At 42.1% G+C, this 15306-nt stretch overlaps 2 protein-coding genes across 2 annotated transcripts in view; both read right to left on the minus strand.

The window, feature by feature from the left end:
• Positions 1-3924, minus strand: part of ADGRG7 (adhesion G protein-coupled receptor G7) — a 25873-nt gene extending 21949 nt beyond the window's left edge. The window contains 2 exon segments of the mRNA XM_008631871.2: positions 71-176; positions 3819-3924. Of these exon segments, the coding sequence (XP_008630093.1) occupies positions 71-176; positions 3819-3924 (212 nt within the window).
• A 3878-nt stretch (positions 3925-7802) lies between these two features.
• The window catches only part of TMEM45A (transmembrane protein 45A), a 10192-nt gene continuing 2688 nt past the window's right edge, over positions 7803-15306 (minus strand). Inside the window, exons 3-5 of the mRNA XM_008631722.2 lie at positions 14658-14842; positions 12415-12560; positions 7803-11189 (exon numbers count right to left, since the gene is read on the minus strand). Of these exons, the coding sequence (XP_008629944.1) occupies positions 11096-11189; positions 12415-12560; positions 14658-14842 (425 nt within the window). The 3' untranslated portion in view covers positions 7803-11095. The remainder of the gene's footprint in view (positions 11190-12414; positions 12561-14657; positions 14843-15306) is intronic.

The following is a 15306-nucleotide window of genomic DNA, read 5'->3' on the forward strand; positions in this document are numbered from 1 at the left end:
TGATCTCCCAAAGTGGAGGGGTTCCCAGAAATTATTCCAGCTGCCCATGCTGCCTGGCTTGTAGTGACCTATAGGACAAAGAGATCCCACCTACTCCTCTGGGCACACTCAGGCTCCGTCCTCAGAGCTGCCACTGTTGAGACAGAAGCACAGAGGTTCCATGGGTTCTGTAGTGCCTGTGTAAATAAAGAATCAAGCTGTGTGTATATGAATCTTCATTAATGGGTAGGTAAAACAATGTATCTATTTAATTTTATGAAGGAAAGAAGGAAACATGATATTTTTGAAGCCTCAGCTAAAAATATATATATGACCCATAATCTCACCCATATACTCAGTCCCTTGCCCCTAAACCAATGGCATGAACGTGGGGTCAAAGCTTCCAAACATGAATTTGTGTTCCCAAACTAATGTAGGTGGGAACAGTTTTGTGTAGATGCTGAATGAGCAGGAGTGTGGCCCTCCAGATCAAACTTTTGAGCCCATAAAAAACCCAAATTACTTCAACAGGAATACACGGGACCAAGAAGGCAAAACAATGCTGCAGATTCCCAGTGCTGAAGGGCCTAGAACAATAACAAGGACATGGATAGTCACACCTCCAAGAATCAGATAAAGATGCTATTATTTAAGACAGGCATTATAGGATAAAACAGAAAAAACCCCATGCCCCATCTCTGCCATAGCCTCTATACCCATTCCAGGACAGGTGACAATTTTTATTCTGTCTTTTGGCAGAAATAGTAGGTTTTCTTCAAAGTAGTCATTGAACTGGCTGCCACAGCTTCAGGAAACGAAAAGGCACTGTCTAAGCAACTGTAGGGGAATTGCGGGTCTCAGAAATTTCTGAACCTATTGTGTTATTTCCTGTGAACAGCGAGCTCTGAAAATGTTAAGGTTTTTTTAGAAAGAGACTGACATATCTTGAATGGCTAAGGGGTATTCTGCAGCAGGGGTTGCAACAGGGAAGGGTTTGGTGGACCTCAGTCTTAAAAAGATGGATCCAAGATCTGGGGGATCTCCACAGACCAAGATTTCCTCACAGTCAATCTCACCAGGTCCCTAAGTGAAGGATGGAGTTGGAATCCTTTCCAATAAGGTTCACAGTGGAAATTGCACACCTATGCACTGGGTGTAGTGTATGGCTTCAAATAATGCAGAAAACTGGATTTGAGGACTGACATTTGATCTGATATTTTAATGCCTGTGTTTTGAGACACTGGCAAACTGAGTAAAGCCAGAACATTCAAAAGTAAATGGCGCTGCCAGGAACACGTGTCACTGTGTATTTCTAATGTTCTCCCTGAACTAAAGAGATTGCTTAACTTCTTACTCTTTAATGGGATTCATATAACTGGAGGATTATTGCAAAGTAATTAGCTGTGCCACGTGGCAGAGGTAATTCTGTTCTTGGCACTCTTTGCTCAGCTCTTGCTCATGTTATTGCTATTTAGCATTTGTGTTTCAGGCTGTCTCTGCTCCACTGCAGCCAGATGTCTCTGATGATAGTGGAATAACCTCTAAGTGTCACTAGGTAGTGTCTGTACTAGCCAGCAGCTTTTCAAAACACATCATCTCTCCATTGGAAATCTTACAGGAAGGAAAGGAAATCTCCTCCAGCAATTGAGACTTGTGTGGCTCAGCTGAGCAGCTGTGGAGAACATCTGTATCTGTGGGAGCTGGGTGTCTGATCACGCAGTTGTTGCTGCAGTGCCCAGCAGCACTGTCCCACCAGCCAGGCACACAGTGTGGCACTTGGGGCCATGTGGCAGAGACCCTGCTTTGGACTGGGAGCCTGGGAACCCACAGGACACTGGGGAACCTGCGGCACAGCTCCAAGGCTCTGCCTTGCTTGGTGAGCACAAACCCGAAGCAGCCAGGCCAGGCAGACTGCTGGGTCATCTGGCACAAAGGATCCCAAAACCAGGGAGGGAGCAGGGCTGCCCTGCAAACGCCTGGACCCTGAGCTGCCAGCGGAGGAGCAGTGGCTGGGACAGCCTCAGGTGGGAGCAGTGCTGGAGCTGCTGCTGCTGCTGCAGCCGGCTGTGGCAATGTTGGTCACGGGCTGAAAAGGAGTGCAAGGAAAGAAAGGGAAAGGTGGAAAGGAAAACTGGGCTGACACTCCTTTGAAAGCAACAAAACAGAAAAACAACAGGCAGCTGTGGGGTAAAAAGTTCAGCGTTTACCCCTGGAGGTGTAGACAGAGCTGCAGTGAAGCCCGTGCAGCAAAGGGAAAGTGACAGCAAAGGGCATCAGCCTCACTTACCTTTGCATTCCCCGAAAGATTTCCTCTGTAGCAACTCACGGGACCTGTTAATGTCAGGCGAAACTGTGCCTCTATTTAGTGCTTCCTGGTAACTTTTCTTAGCCTACTGTTCAAGGTCTCATGAAGCTTTTTTTTTTTCAGAAGGAAACTTGTGTCTTTCACAAATGCAAATTCCTGAGCTGACTAATGCAGTTACACCTACTACACATGCAGTAACTCACCAGGCTCCAGTAATCGTGGCACTGGCTTAAAATCATGGGGTCCTTTTGGTTTTGTTTTAAGGTTCAGAAAACATCCTCTTTGTCTTTTAAGTTTTGCAGACATTAATCATGTCAAGAAGCCTGCTGATTTTTGACCATATATATTTCTAAACTAAAACTATACGATTCTTGCATAATACCAGGTCATAAATGAACTGTTGAGCGTGTTTTAATCAAGCGTCATGGGAACGGTTGATGCTGGTGCTTGTGGTTGAAATCTGAGCAAAGAAAAAGCTCTACCACTATACACAGCAAGCAGTGCACCAGATGGGCATGGAGTTATTTTCCATCCCTGAAGTAGCTGCAGTAGAAATGCCTTTCTTAGCAGCTCTTTGCCTGCAGCTGTGTTAGGCACAAGCAGAGGTATCCCCACGCTGCACTGAGACTTAACTCCCATCTCATCTGGCTTTGGCTCTGTCAAGTCAAACAAAGCTCTGAGCATATTAGCAAAGGTAGATTATTATTGACATATGTTAAATAATCACTGTTTACTTCTGTGTCCTTTCTGGGGCTCAGCTATGTTCAACCCCTACAAACTATCTGATAAATCTCTTAAAGTAAATGTAACCTAATGAATCCTCATATAAACTTTTCTTCAGGCTTCTTGGTCTTAAATCATGTCTGACTCTCTACTGGACAAGCAGCCAGGACTATTTGATTCTTTCAATGTATTTTGAATATAGGTCCATGCATAGTTTCGTATCACATCAATGTAGTGAGTATTTTGCTGAGAGGAACCACTGACCAGCTTTCTGCTCCAAGTTTGCACACGGAAATGTTTTACAAGAGTATATTGACCTGATTTTCAGATAGAGAAAATGCAAATCTCTGATATGCTTTCAATAAATTTTTCAGCAATGCAGGTTGCAATGAAAACATGAACAGGTGCTATATGCATGCAAGCATACAAGCATCTGCAAAGTAAGTACTTCCTTTTTAAAACGCAATTTACTATACTAGCTAGAGGTTTATTTTTGTCTTTTGAAAAATAAATCAGGTTTCTACCAGAAGAGTGAGAAAATGTCAAGACATTTCTCAAAGTTATATCAAAGGGGTCATGAGCAGTGTACACATTACAACAAAAACACTCCAGAGATTGTTTGTCACCCTATTCTGTTTTACAGCAGCATACAAAGTTTGGAGTGCTTCTTTAAACATCATTGTAAGGAGAAAAATATTTCCACCTGAGAAGCATGCAATGTGGATGTAATGTTTGTCAGCAGTCGTGCTTAAATATTTAAGGAAAGGAAGAAGAACCCAAAGAGTTCAAATGGGGTAGAATAATTTCTTACCTCCTTTGAACCTGAGGAGTTGCCAAATACACAGCTCCCAAAGGGTCACAGTCACCACACAACAGGTAACTCCAACTAAAATTCTGTCCTGGTGGAGTGAAGTCATGTTGTAGTGCAGGCTGTCTGCAATGCTGTGAAATGATTATTTTACATTCATACTTCTGTGATAAACCATTAACTACGCATCTACTGATAAAACTTTAACCTTTTCTGTTCCACCTACAAAAAAAGAGTTTTGAAACTTCTGTGTTTATTATCTCTTGGGAACTGACTCTGGTCCTCAAAATAGATCTGCACGTACCCTAGAGGGAAGCAGGGGTACTGGCTGGCACAGAGTGAAAGTCAACACAGTCAAAGTGAAGAAGAAAATAGACTTATTTTAAGAATTAATTGGAATAAACACATCTTTTTTGTCATCAGCATTCAGTGGATGAATTCCCATTGTGTGAGTAGGGACAGTACCTTGTTTTTACATGGTGTTTCTCACTAGTGAGGAAAGGAGATTTGTTTGGCTTCTTTAATTACCAAAGCATTTTCATCTCAGTTTAAAAAAACAGGACTCAAAAACCTAATATGATATGACAAGGATATACAGAAATAGTGCAGTCAAAAAAAGGGGTTCTGTGATCTTGGGATGTGGTCCAATGGTCTAGCCATTAGATACTACTGCTACTGCTACTGCTACTGCTGCTGCTACTGCTGCTGCTACTACTACAGACTACGATTCCTTTAACACCTTACAGATTGTTATGATGTGTAAGGCGTTATCAAGAATAAGAATGAGTAAGATAAGAGATGTAGTTAATCTCCTTGGTGGCAATCTGCAAGGTATTCATAATAATACTCATACTCGTATTCAAAATGTTGATAAGGAAAATAAAAAATATCTCTTATCAGGTGATCAAGACACTCTCTATGGAAGAAAGCACCTAAGGTCATAGGAGAGACTAGGGAAACGCACAAGGAAATAATTAAGATTACTTTTACAAATGGGAACACCAAAATTGATAATGTGCTTCTTCAGATAGCCAAATGTCTTAATAGTCTGCTCACAGAGGTTAAAGACAGGCTGTGCCACCACAACAGTGACAGGTTGGTACAAGCCTTTAGGAGGGATGGGCTGCATGCTGTCCCTTTGGGCGCAGCTCTGTCCAGCTGTGGGGGAGTCTGCCTGCCTGTCTGTGGTAGCCCTGGTGTTAGAAGTGTGTTTCTTGTCCCAGATCTTTCCTCTCTCCATGTTATTCTCATTAGCATTGGAAGCAGAAAAGGGAAAATATCCTCAGTGCTGGGACCAGCACAGTGACGTGAGAAGGGTGCAGGGGCCATGGCACCCAGCTGATGGGCGAGAGCCAAGGTGGGGAGGAAACAGCTGCCCCCGGCACCCAGGGGCCACCAGAGCCCTTGCCCTCCATAAGATGCCAAACTGCAGTTTGCCCCAAGGAGATTGCCAGGGAATGGGAGGCTTCATCAGAGGGGCAGACACGGGGCTCTGTGGGGCAGGGCAGCCGTGTGTGGGGCTGGGTGGAGGCTGGGGGCACAGCTCGAGGGCCGGCCCCAGTGTACATCCCAATGCCTGGTCCTCCTGTGGGCTTGGAAGTACTTGAGGGGCTGGCCAGACAAGCCCTGGGAGCCTGATGGCTGCATGGCCCAGCTCTCCCACTGCTGTCAAACTGTGAGCAGCAGCAATGTTCAGCTGGACAGAAACATCTCCTCCTCATTCTGCTCGCAGAGAATGCTTTGGACCCTTGAACATGTTAATTGCTTTACAGCCTCTTGCCATAAGCAGTTAAATGTTTGCTTTTCTGCTATTTAAAGAGACAAGGATGTAAAACTGGATCTGAGAGACACATGAAGATGCTCATTCCTGAGCAGGACTCTTACAGACAAAGCAGAACCAAGTCTAATTTGGATCTAGAAGATTGAGAACCTGAGGCACAGAACAGTTCAGTGACATTAAGTTAAGCTACATCCAGCTTGGCTAAACTGAGTCTGAGGTTTGCAGTATATTAAAAGCATACCCAGCTTCTGAATCACAGGTCTGAGTCCTTTGCTAATAGAAATCCTGCTAGATGGTTGCAGATGTTTTTAAATGACAAAATAGGAAAGAAATTGTAATTCATTCTCATGGTTACTTACACTGCCTTTCCTGTTCAATGGAAATAGCATTGCTGCTTCTTTCCTTTACATGGCTAACATGATCATGGAGGTCTTTGATCAGAATGTTGAGTTTAGATACAAGAAATACTAAGAGTCTGAAACTTTGGGTAGCAAGCCCAGCTTTGCAAATGGAAGACAGTTTGTCAGCTGGGAGGTTGCAGTAGGATTGTGAGCAAAACAGATTGTGAATTTCTAACTTCACATGAACATTTTATATAAAACACAGAAAAAAAAATTTGCATAAGGCAGCAAATGGCAAAACCAACACAAAGAATGAACACCTCTTAAAATAGAGTATACTTTTATTTATGAAAATATTAAATCATGTTTATATGATAGAATAATCAAACTGAAAAGAAACCTTAATGCTTGCAAATTTGTATCTGGGATGCAGCTGCAGGGAGATAAAATCACTCTTGAGTGACTGGTTGTGTTTCTTCTGCTTTCCTCCGTTTCTTTTAAGCCTTAATTAGAGCCAGATGTTTCTTATTTCCTTCCTTTTTTGTTTTTAAGTGTGCACAAAGTGTGGTGCCAGCAGTAAACACCATCTTTGACTTTTTTTTTATGTCAACTGCATCTGAGTCAGAGTCACAAATCAGTAAAATTCCACCAAATCAGTGCAAGCTTTCACTCCTACTGTCATTCCCACTGGAAGCAGGAGATTGGCATTGCTGTTTCCTGCAGCACAGGAGTCATAAAAATCCCACCACATGTCTGAGAACCTTGCCCCTGGTAAATAACACTGGAGGTAGGCTGGAATGCTGTATACCATGAACACAGCTGCCCCTTCCATGCTCATAAGAGTGCTGGGACTGATTTCTTGTTGCTTAATTGCTATTCAATTATATGGGTCTGCAGCCTGTTTTCCATTTCTTCTTTCTCCTCCTCAGGGAAGCAGTGGTTGGTAACCAGGGCATGTAGGCAAAACTATTTCTGCTCCAGTTTCATGCCCTTACTGTGCCATTGACCTCTTAGGTGCCATCTCTGGCAGAGTGTTTTGTCAGTAAATGGCAGAGGTCTATAGGTGGGAGCTTGCTTTCCAAATCAAATTGCAAAGTAGTATCGCTGTACTATTTATAATTATGGTTTTCGTCTACTTTTTAAAATGTATTTTCATTCTAAGAAGTGTATCAAATACAGAAATCCATGAACAGCAACAGCTACCTAGCAAAGAGATAGAAATTAGTGTTCAAAAAAAGTCATCTGAGGACAAGTTATGCCTTATTTGACAAATACTAGGTTTTTTACTCCCACATATTTTGAGTGAGCACATATTGTACCTAGAATAGATTTTAAGGACAAATTTTCCGGCAGTTTTCCAGTTGTCTTTCTCCCTTTTAACAGATGTGCTCTTTGTTGCTTAGTCCTTGGGAGTCAGGATCCCTTCTGCTACTGCACATGCTGAAGGGCTTTTTGGATAAAAAACTATTCTGTTTTCTTCCACCAACTTCTGTACCAGCAACTCCCACCCCAACTGCTGTAGTTTGGAGGAAGTGAAACATTCAGGGTGAGTGCATTAAGGTACCAGATCCACTGAAGAATTTTAGTGCCTAGGTTTTAAGGATGAGTGAACCTGGAGGATTCAGATTCCTTGCTGTCATATTTGCTCTTTGTTCATGCTATGTTTAGTTACAAGGGAAAAAAGTATTTATTTACAGAATATAGAACAAATATCACAGTTTCTAATGATGAGGTAGTACTGACCTTTCTTGAATTCAAGTGCAACTTGTTAAATGTCTGCATGTGTTAAGAGAGTAACCTGTTTATCCCACCCCATCCTGTCCCATAAATGGGTATATTTTTCCCCCTGAAAACATGACAGACATCTTACATGAATAAATCAATTTTATTTAAATAAAATTACAGGTGTATTTTTTCTAGTATAAACTATCATATAGTTTTTCAAAGGCACCAATATTTTAAAATAATTTAAATTTTCTTGAGAGCAGCTTCCTTTTTCTGAGTGGTGTTTGTAAACTTGTCAGACTTCCCTCCCCTCATTCAACTCAGTCAATACCTGTTGCTTGTGAAATGATGAAGGCTGTACCTTTTTCATTGTAATAGGTGCCCTACTCTTCCTGGACACCTCTTTTGAACACAGGAGAACAGGTCAGGTGTTCCATGTAGCAAAACCCCACTCTGAAACAGGGTGTTTCCTTCCTTTGTGGCACCACAAATTTCTCAGGCACAAACCCCCACTATGACACTCACTTTGCATGTACTGTAAGTATTGAAAATTAAAAGAATGTTTCTTTGAGACTTCAGGATCTGTTTTTCCTTGCATTTCTTCAAGTTTGATAATGCAATGCCACCTTTTCTGGTGTGAGGAGAGAGCTTCTTGCACAAAGCCTGCCCTACATTTCTGTGTCCCAGTCTGCATCAGCCTCCAGTTTGGTCTTCTTTAGAGGCATCTTTGCAAAGCATGGTTGTACCAAAACCAGCAGACGTGTGTGACGGGCTTATTCATCCAGTTGTGTGAGCATTTACAGGAGATTCACAGCAGGGGCACAGAGGGAGCTGCAGGTGATAACTCTCAGCAGGCCAAATCCTGCTCAGGTTTTCTCCAAAGAAAACACCCGGCTCTGCAGCCACTGCTGGATGCAGGTAAGGACAGAGCCAGAGTCCCCAGGCAGAGGGCGGCACGGGAGGAACTGTGTTAGGCAGACACTCTCTGGCCAATGAGTTCAAGTACTGTCACTTTTTGCTTCTGTAAAAGCAGGGAGTTTTTTTCAAAGGAGATTTTGCTAAGCACCTTCTACATGCACAGCTCACCCATGAGGTTCACTTCATCAGCTGATTTTGGCTTACTGTGACAGACATTTGTAGTAATCCCCAAGTTCTCTTTGATGCATAACCATCGTCCTCTCTGCCCAGCACTGCAGAAGCTTTGTAGCCCAACCATTCTAACAGGAAAAAGAGTCTGCCCTTTAAAAAAAATCCCCACAATTTCGAGATGACAGTGATGTGGTGCAATGAAGGTAAGACCGTAACAGGTATACATTTGGCAAATGTATCTCTGCTTCAATTAACAGGCAGGCTCCTCAGGGAAGCCATGGATCTTCCTTCTACAGAAAATCTGATTTTAATGGAACCACAGTAATTAAACTCAAGTCTTAGATTTGCAGAATGGAGGAAATACAATTATTTCAGAGTTTATAGTAAGACCACTGTAAAGCTGAGACACAGAGCTACAAATATACCATACCAATACCTCTTCTGCAAGAATGTCCCAGACAGGCTTTACTAAAGTTTGCCAAAATCTCCAAGACTTTTCAGAGAAAGGCATTGAAAAAGGGCCAACAATTGCTAAGAAAAGCAGTGATCTTAGGCTAGCAATGTGCAATTTCCCTTTTGCCATTTGTAAATGTAGAAATGTATGTGAGCCAACAACTCTTGCTTTCCAAAGAAGATTCATCTAGATAATCTGACAGCTGGTTACAGGTGTTACTTCACAATACTTTATTTAAGCCAACTTCTCTGGAACATTTTGCCCAAATGTTCCAATCAATCATCTAAAATGTCTAAAATAATTTTTAAAATTAGCAACTGAAGTCTTCTAAGAAGACACACGAAAGCTCAGCCAGTTTATTGTGCTTTTCATCCTGTTTAGGTTATCCCTTTAGTTTAGAGATACTGCACCTTAATATCTGCATGGTATTAAATATATTTATCAAGAAAAGCAGTGAAGAAATTTGCACTGTTCCTGCCTGTAAGAAGCAAAGTAATTTCTGATTATATCCTTCAGAATAAACAACACCACTGATTTTGGAAAGGCACTGTCAAAACTGACAGACTAAAATTCAGCATCAACAGCATGTGCAGCTGAGAAAGGTGCTCCTTGAAATATGGGAGATAAAAGGTAGATCTTAAAAGAGAAACAAATGTTTATGTTGCATTAAAGGTAAAGTAGTTTTAGAAAAAGCCTTTAAGGGTTTTTTGGGTCTTGGGATCTCTTTGAGGTACAAACTATTTTATTAGCTAGTTTTTATAAGCAATCAGTTTGCTGCCATTAGTCATGAACACTGTGCTTTTCACTAGATCAGTTTGGATGGAGAAAATAAATGCAATTAAAAGCAGTATTATTTTTTAATTCCCTCGCTGATGTTGTTAGCTGGGTATGGAGCTACCATGAAGGCAACATCTGCCCTCCCACAGCTCACTGTGCAGCACTGTGCAGGCTGCCTGGTGACTGAAGGGGTGACACAGGGAAAGGGATGCAAAACCATCTCAATCCTGCCCACAGAGCAGAATGACCCACGCCTGACTCAGGTGGTGGGTCATGTGTCTGCTATGAATCCTGCAGAAAACCACCAAATTCCACCAAAGGTAAGGAAATCGCTTTGGGAAAGAAGATGGTTTTGCAGTTAGGTGCTGCCTGATTGGACATCCTCAGCCTTTCTGGAAAAGAAATTGTTCCAGGCACCAAGGGAAGGCAGAGTCAAAGGGTAGCAAAGACACAGGACTGTGTAGGCCTGAAAATGAACAACTGCACTGGTTTTTGATCAACATACACATCTTTGGTCCTCCTGCCAGCCTTGGTGGTACCTCTGAGGGGGTGAACTCTTCACACGCTTCAGTGAACCACTCAGTGGGTTCACAGTGAGAAGTTCCTTCTGTTTAACACAAAGCCACAAGCAGAGACACAAAGCTGTTACATAAGACAGCTGCAAGACTGTGGTTCCTTATCTTGTTCTACTGTTTTCTAGGTCTGCACAGTTATTTATCCACAGGTACTTGCGGGGCAACAAACACGCGTATTTAGACACCCTAATTATGGAAACTCTATGTCCAGCAGCAGCTGAAAAACATTTTGCTTAGCTTTTAATAAGGCAAACATACAGATTTCATTGTGCCACCTCATCCACTCCAAGTCTGTCTAATACTAGCCTGATTTTCTGGGAAGTGTGTGATAAGCAAGGTACCAGTGCAACCACCATGAATCAAGATCAAGCTTACCCTCCACAAAAAAAGTATGACTGTGTAGATGTAGACATCAGAGGGGATTGATATTTGCAAAGCAAGTTGTAGCAAAGAATTAATTAGATGGCAAAGAAATATAGAAATGAGGTATCAATTAGCCTAATGGTTGGAGTGGGCAAACTGGTCAAGCCATACTCATACTAAATTTCTTCTTCTGACTCATGATCCCGTTCAGATGTTTTCAGTAAACCCATTTCCATGGACTGGGACTGTTTAACCTTCGAGCGAACTGCCCTGGAAACAACAACAAAAAAGGTTGTTAATAGTAGCTCAAAGGCTCATCTGACCTTTTTTGACATGCTAAAAACCTGTTTAACTCTTCTCATCAGTGAGTTAGGATGATTCATTCTATGATTCTATGGTTAGGAAGTACTGCCTTTAATGATACCACCTGACTGCAGAGCTTGTAAGTTCTTGTTCCTATGATCAAATCAGAGTGCTGTAAAAAACCTCAGTGTACCTTCCAGAAGGCGCAATGTTGTGCAGGCACAAGACCAATCGCTGTGTTCACTTGGGAAGGGACCATAAAGCTGTGAGAAAGAGAGGGTCTGGCCAAACTACCCTTGGAGGGGAACTCTGCCAGCGTGCCGTGATCAGCCTCCCCTGAGGCCTCGTCTGATGCTGCAGCAGCCACTGGTCCCAGCATCAGAAGGGATGTGAGATTGCTGCCACCTTCTCAGGAGCTGCCGTTCTTTACACAGCAAACCAGTTACCCAGCCTTGAGTGCTGGTGCCTTTCAAACTGAGATACAAAAAGAACTGGCACCTCAGTGCAAAACAAGACTGGAAGAACTAGGTATTTAACATGATTAAATAGGGCTATTAGGATGGTTGGGATCAAGCAAGGAGCGAGAAGCATGTTTAGGTCACTGCGGGAAAAGGCTTGGTAAGGTCCTGTGGGCAGAAGGTGATCACATTCTGTGATCTGATGGCAGAGGCATTTTTACAGCCAGATTAACACCACAGCTGGAATTTTGTTAGAATTAGCACTGGGCAGCGAGGAAAAGGGCTAACTTTAGACACTAGGGGATGAAAATGGCTAGTGAAAAAGAAATTTCTAGCAAGGAATTCTGTGTAATAGTCTTCAAAGTAAAGTCATGAAGCCTGCTCACTAAGCCACTTAAAATTAGCAGAGATGAGCAGTGGGAGACAAGATTCAGCAGGTAAAAAGAATCTCCTACTTCTGACTTTATATGCACTTACAAATGTGGAATTTGAGCTCATTTTATGTGAGAAGTATTATGCTATCAGAGCTGTATTTATGGATGTTTTCCCCCTTTCTACTGAAGCAATGTCATTTGCTTTTCGTTGATTACTAATAACAATTTTTATTTTACCTTGCAAGACTATTAATTACTTCATAGAAACCTTTTCATTTGTCAGTGAAACTTTTCTAAAATAAAGCTCCTCCGAGACTAAATAGACAAGTCACCAAAGTTTTAGTGTTTCAAGTAACTTACCAGCTGACAATTGTGTAATTCACTGCAAGTATAAGAAAAGCAAAGGCGTAATGCCAGCAATAGCACATAGTCAGGAACATCATGTTAGTATGATCCGTCTGATTCCACTCTGGGCTCCCATTTGGAGGATAAAGCACAAAGCCAATCTGTAGTAAGATAAAAGATACTCAGTAGATGTCATTTGGTATGCACCCTATGCCATATCATGTTTTATGCTACCCATCACAAGGCAGACATTTAATTCTCTTATGGTGTTGCTTATTTCTGTGTATATTATAAAAAGCTATTTTTGCAGTCACTCTCAGGTGTGATGGATCACTTTACTCAACTCTGTGCAGAAATACCTTTGAAGATGCAGAGCCAGTCCCAGAGACCCACTGCTCTTGCCCAGAGAATGTAGGCACCTGCCCAACAACCCAGCCCTGCAACAATCACAACTGTGCACTGTAAGGAGAGGGGCTGGTGCTCAGCCCTGTGTGCTCTGAACTAAAAGTGCCATTTGCACTGCCTTGCTTCTTCCCAGCAGCATCTGGAAATGCATCATGTGGGTGGGAGGATGAATAATCAACGAATAAATAAAGGGCAGCCATAAATCTATTGCTTCTGGGCCATCCAAGGGAAAGGTCAGAAATGGCACAAAAATGAAGCTTCCTCATCGAAGACTGTGAGTTCATGTGAAATACATAGCTGATTTATTTATTCAGAGCTGGGAAAGATCAAATTCATATTTGTGCATAAGATGGGAAAACCATTAATCCTGTGGCTACACAGAGTTTGCATGACAAGCACCAACCCTCTGTACTGCTTAATACTCTTCAAAGTCACCACTCAGCAGTTTAGCTGAGAATTTAGAAACTGGGAAGAGGAGAGGAAGAAGGAGGGGAGTGCATTTTGCATTTCCATGCAGAGAATTCAATGAATGAGGGTGTTGATGATGCAGAAAGAAAGTCCCTTTACCTTTTACAAATTTCCCCTGCTGCAGCCAGTGTGCGGTTTTCCGTCACACAGATGGTTGAAGTCTGATGCGGGTGTGAAAAAAGCCACACTTCAATTTCTTCTATTTTCAGTACTTCAATTTCTTACTTTGAAACAAAACCCACATTGTCTCTAGAGCTAAAGAAATAATCTGTTCTATAATTAGACTAGGCAGAAAACAATGAATAAATGGTTGCATCTATTCCTGCTATGTAAAGTTTCTGAAATCACCAACAGAAAGTTTACAGACAAGAAAATAAAATAGCACGTGCTGCAGCACCACATTCTTGAGTTCACTTATAGAAAAATACAGCCAATTCCAAGGTCTGTCTTCATGCCAGAGCAAGCATTTAAATATTTGATTTGGTGCTGAGTGTCCAGTTCTCCTAAGAAACAGCAAACGTTTTTATTCATCATGTCTGGCCAGCATAGAAAAAAGGGAAGCCAGTCTAGACATGCTGGAAAGAAAAATCACTGGAATGACCTCAATTCTCCACTATAAGATGAAACACACATCAGCACTAGTGCTCCTATTTCTGTTACAAACTCACAGCAACTCCTTAAATCTCTCTCTTGTTCTGACAGCAGAGGAAAGGCTGCTATCAAATATCTCTTATTGGATAGACTCGCAAGTAATTGAAGGCATAGAAGCTACATTTTGGAAAGTCCTTTTGGGAGCCACATCCCTCAAATATCAAAGTTTTGGCTGCTCGGTTCCCAGAGCACTAGAAAAGCAGGAGGCTTTATATCACCCAGCCTCCTAATGAGAATCTGTAGCTTAAGTACCTTTTGAACCTGGTAATGCCAATGAGGCCTTTGCCTCACCCACCTGTCCAGTACTACACTGGGCATCAAAGAGCTCACTGCTCCAGCAGCTGGCAGTGGAGACTCTCTTTGTAAAGAACAACATATATTTCCATGCTCTAAAATCACTGCCATTTGGCTGGTGAATTTGGAACAGGATGTTACAGGGATCAGAGAGAATGGTCAATGACTGTAGTAATGGAGAGCTCAAGAAAAACACCTCAGCTTTTCTATTGATTCAAATAAAAGGCACTTGAAGTAAAATGGCTGCTGCTTCTTCTTCTGTAAAATGGATATGAGAGATACTTTTATCTCCTTAATGGAACATTGAGAGTGCATTGTTTTCTATAAGTCTTTTGAGGTCTGTGTTTAAAAGGTATTTATATCACCTGTGAAACATCTGCAAAGGGTTAAATGACCCATTTTGGTGAGGAAGAAGTTACAAGGGCAGAAAAGTGACCTACCTGCCAGAACCAGCTGCCTTGTAATATGCAGAGGCTTGTACGGAGCATCTCTAGCACAATACTGCCACGGAAGAAAACTTCCAGAAATATGCAGGCAGCAGCTCCAAAGATAGCAAATAGCAGTAACTGATGAACATGAACATCCAGCATGGTTCTCCCATGGAGATGGTAGCAGAAGAGAAAACCTGGAATAAATTGTGATCAGTTTAAGATTTTTTTCTTCCCTTGCAATTTCCCTGCATTTGCTTTTAGAAAACAGCAAAGCATTTCTGGCATTTCTCTTTATGCCAGTATCACCTTCATTCACGCTGGCTTTAGCTAACTAGTTGTGTACCATGGCAGTACCTAAATCAAACACATTCCCGAGCTACTTACCCAAAACAGGCTTTTGCTGCTATTTTCATAACATTTCTGTTGCTGTCTGAGGCAGTTAGGAAAGCACAGATTCACCTCTATCAGATTCACCTCTACAATGCATGCTCATGACCTGGGCTGCAGATAAAGCCTCAGCAGTGTAAGGAGGGCTAAGACTGATTTTTGTTTGATTCAGTTTCAGGGAGTGAAACAACCAGCACGCATAGGGTCAGTTTCTAATCTGAGATTCCCAGACCAATGATCAATCCCCATCTGCAGGACTCATGTGCATTCC

Source organism: Corvus brachyrhynchos, unplaced genomic scaffold (assembly GCF_000691975.1).
Source record: "Corvus brachyrhynchos isolate BGI_N302 unplaced genomic scaffold, ASM69197v1 scaffold3, whole genome shotgun sequence".
NCBI lineage: Eukaryota > Metazoa > Chordata > Aves > Passeriformes > Corvidae > Corvus > Corvus brachyrhynchos.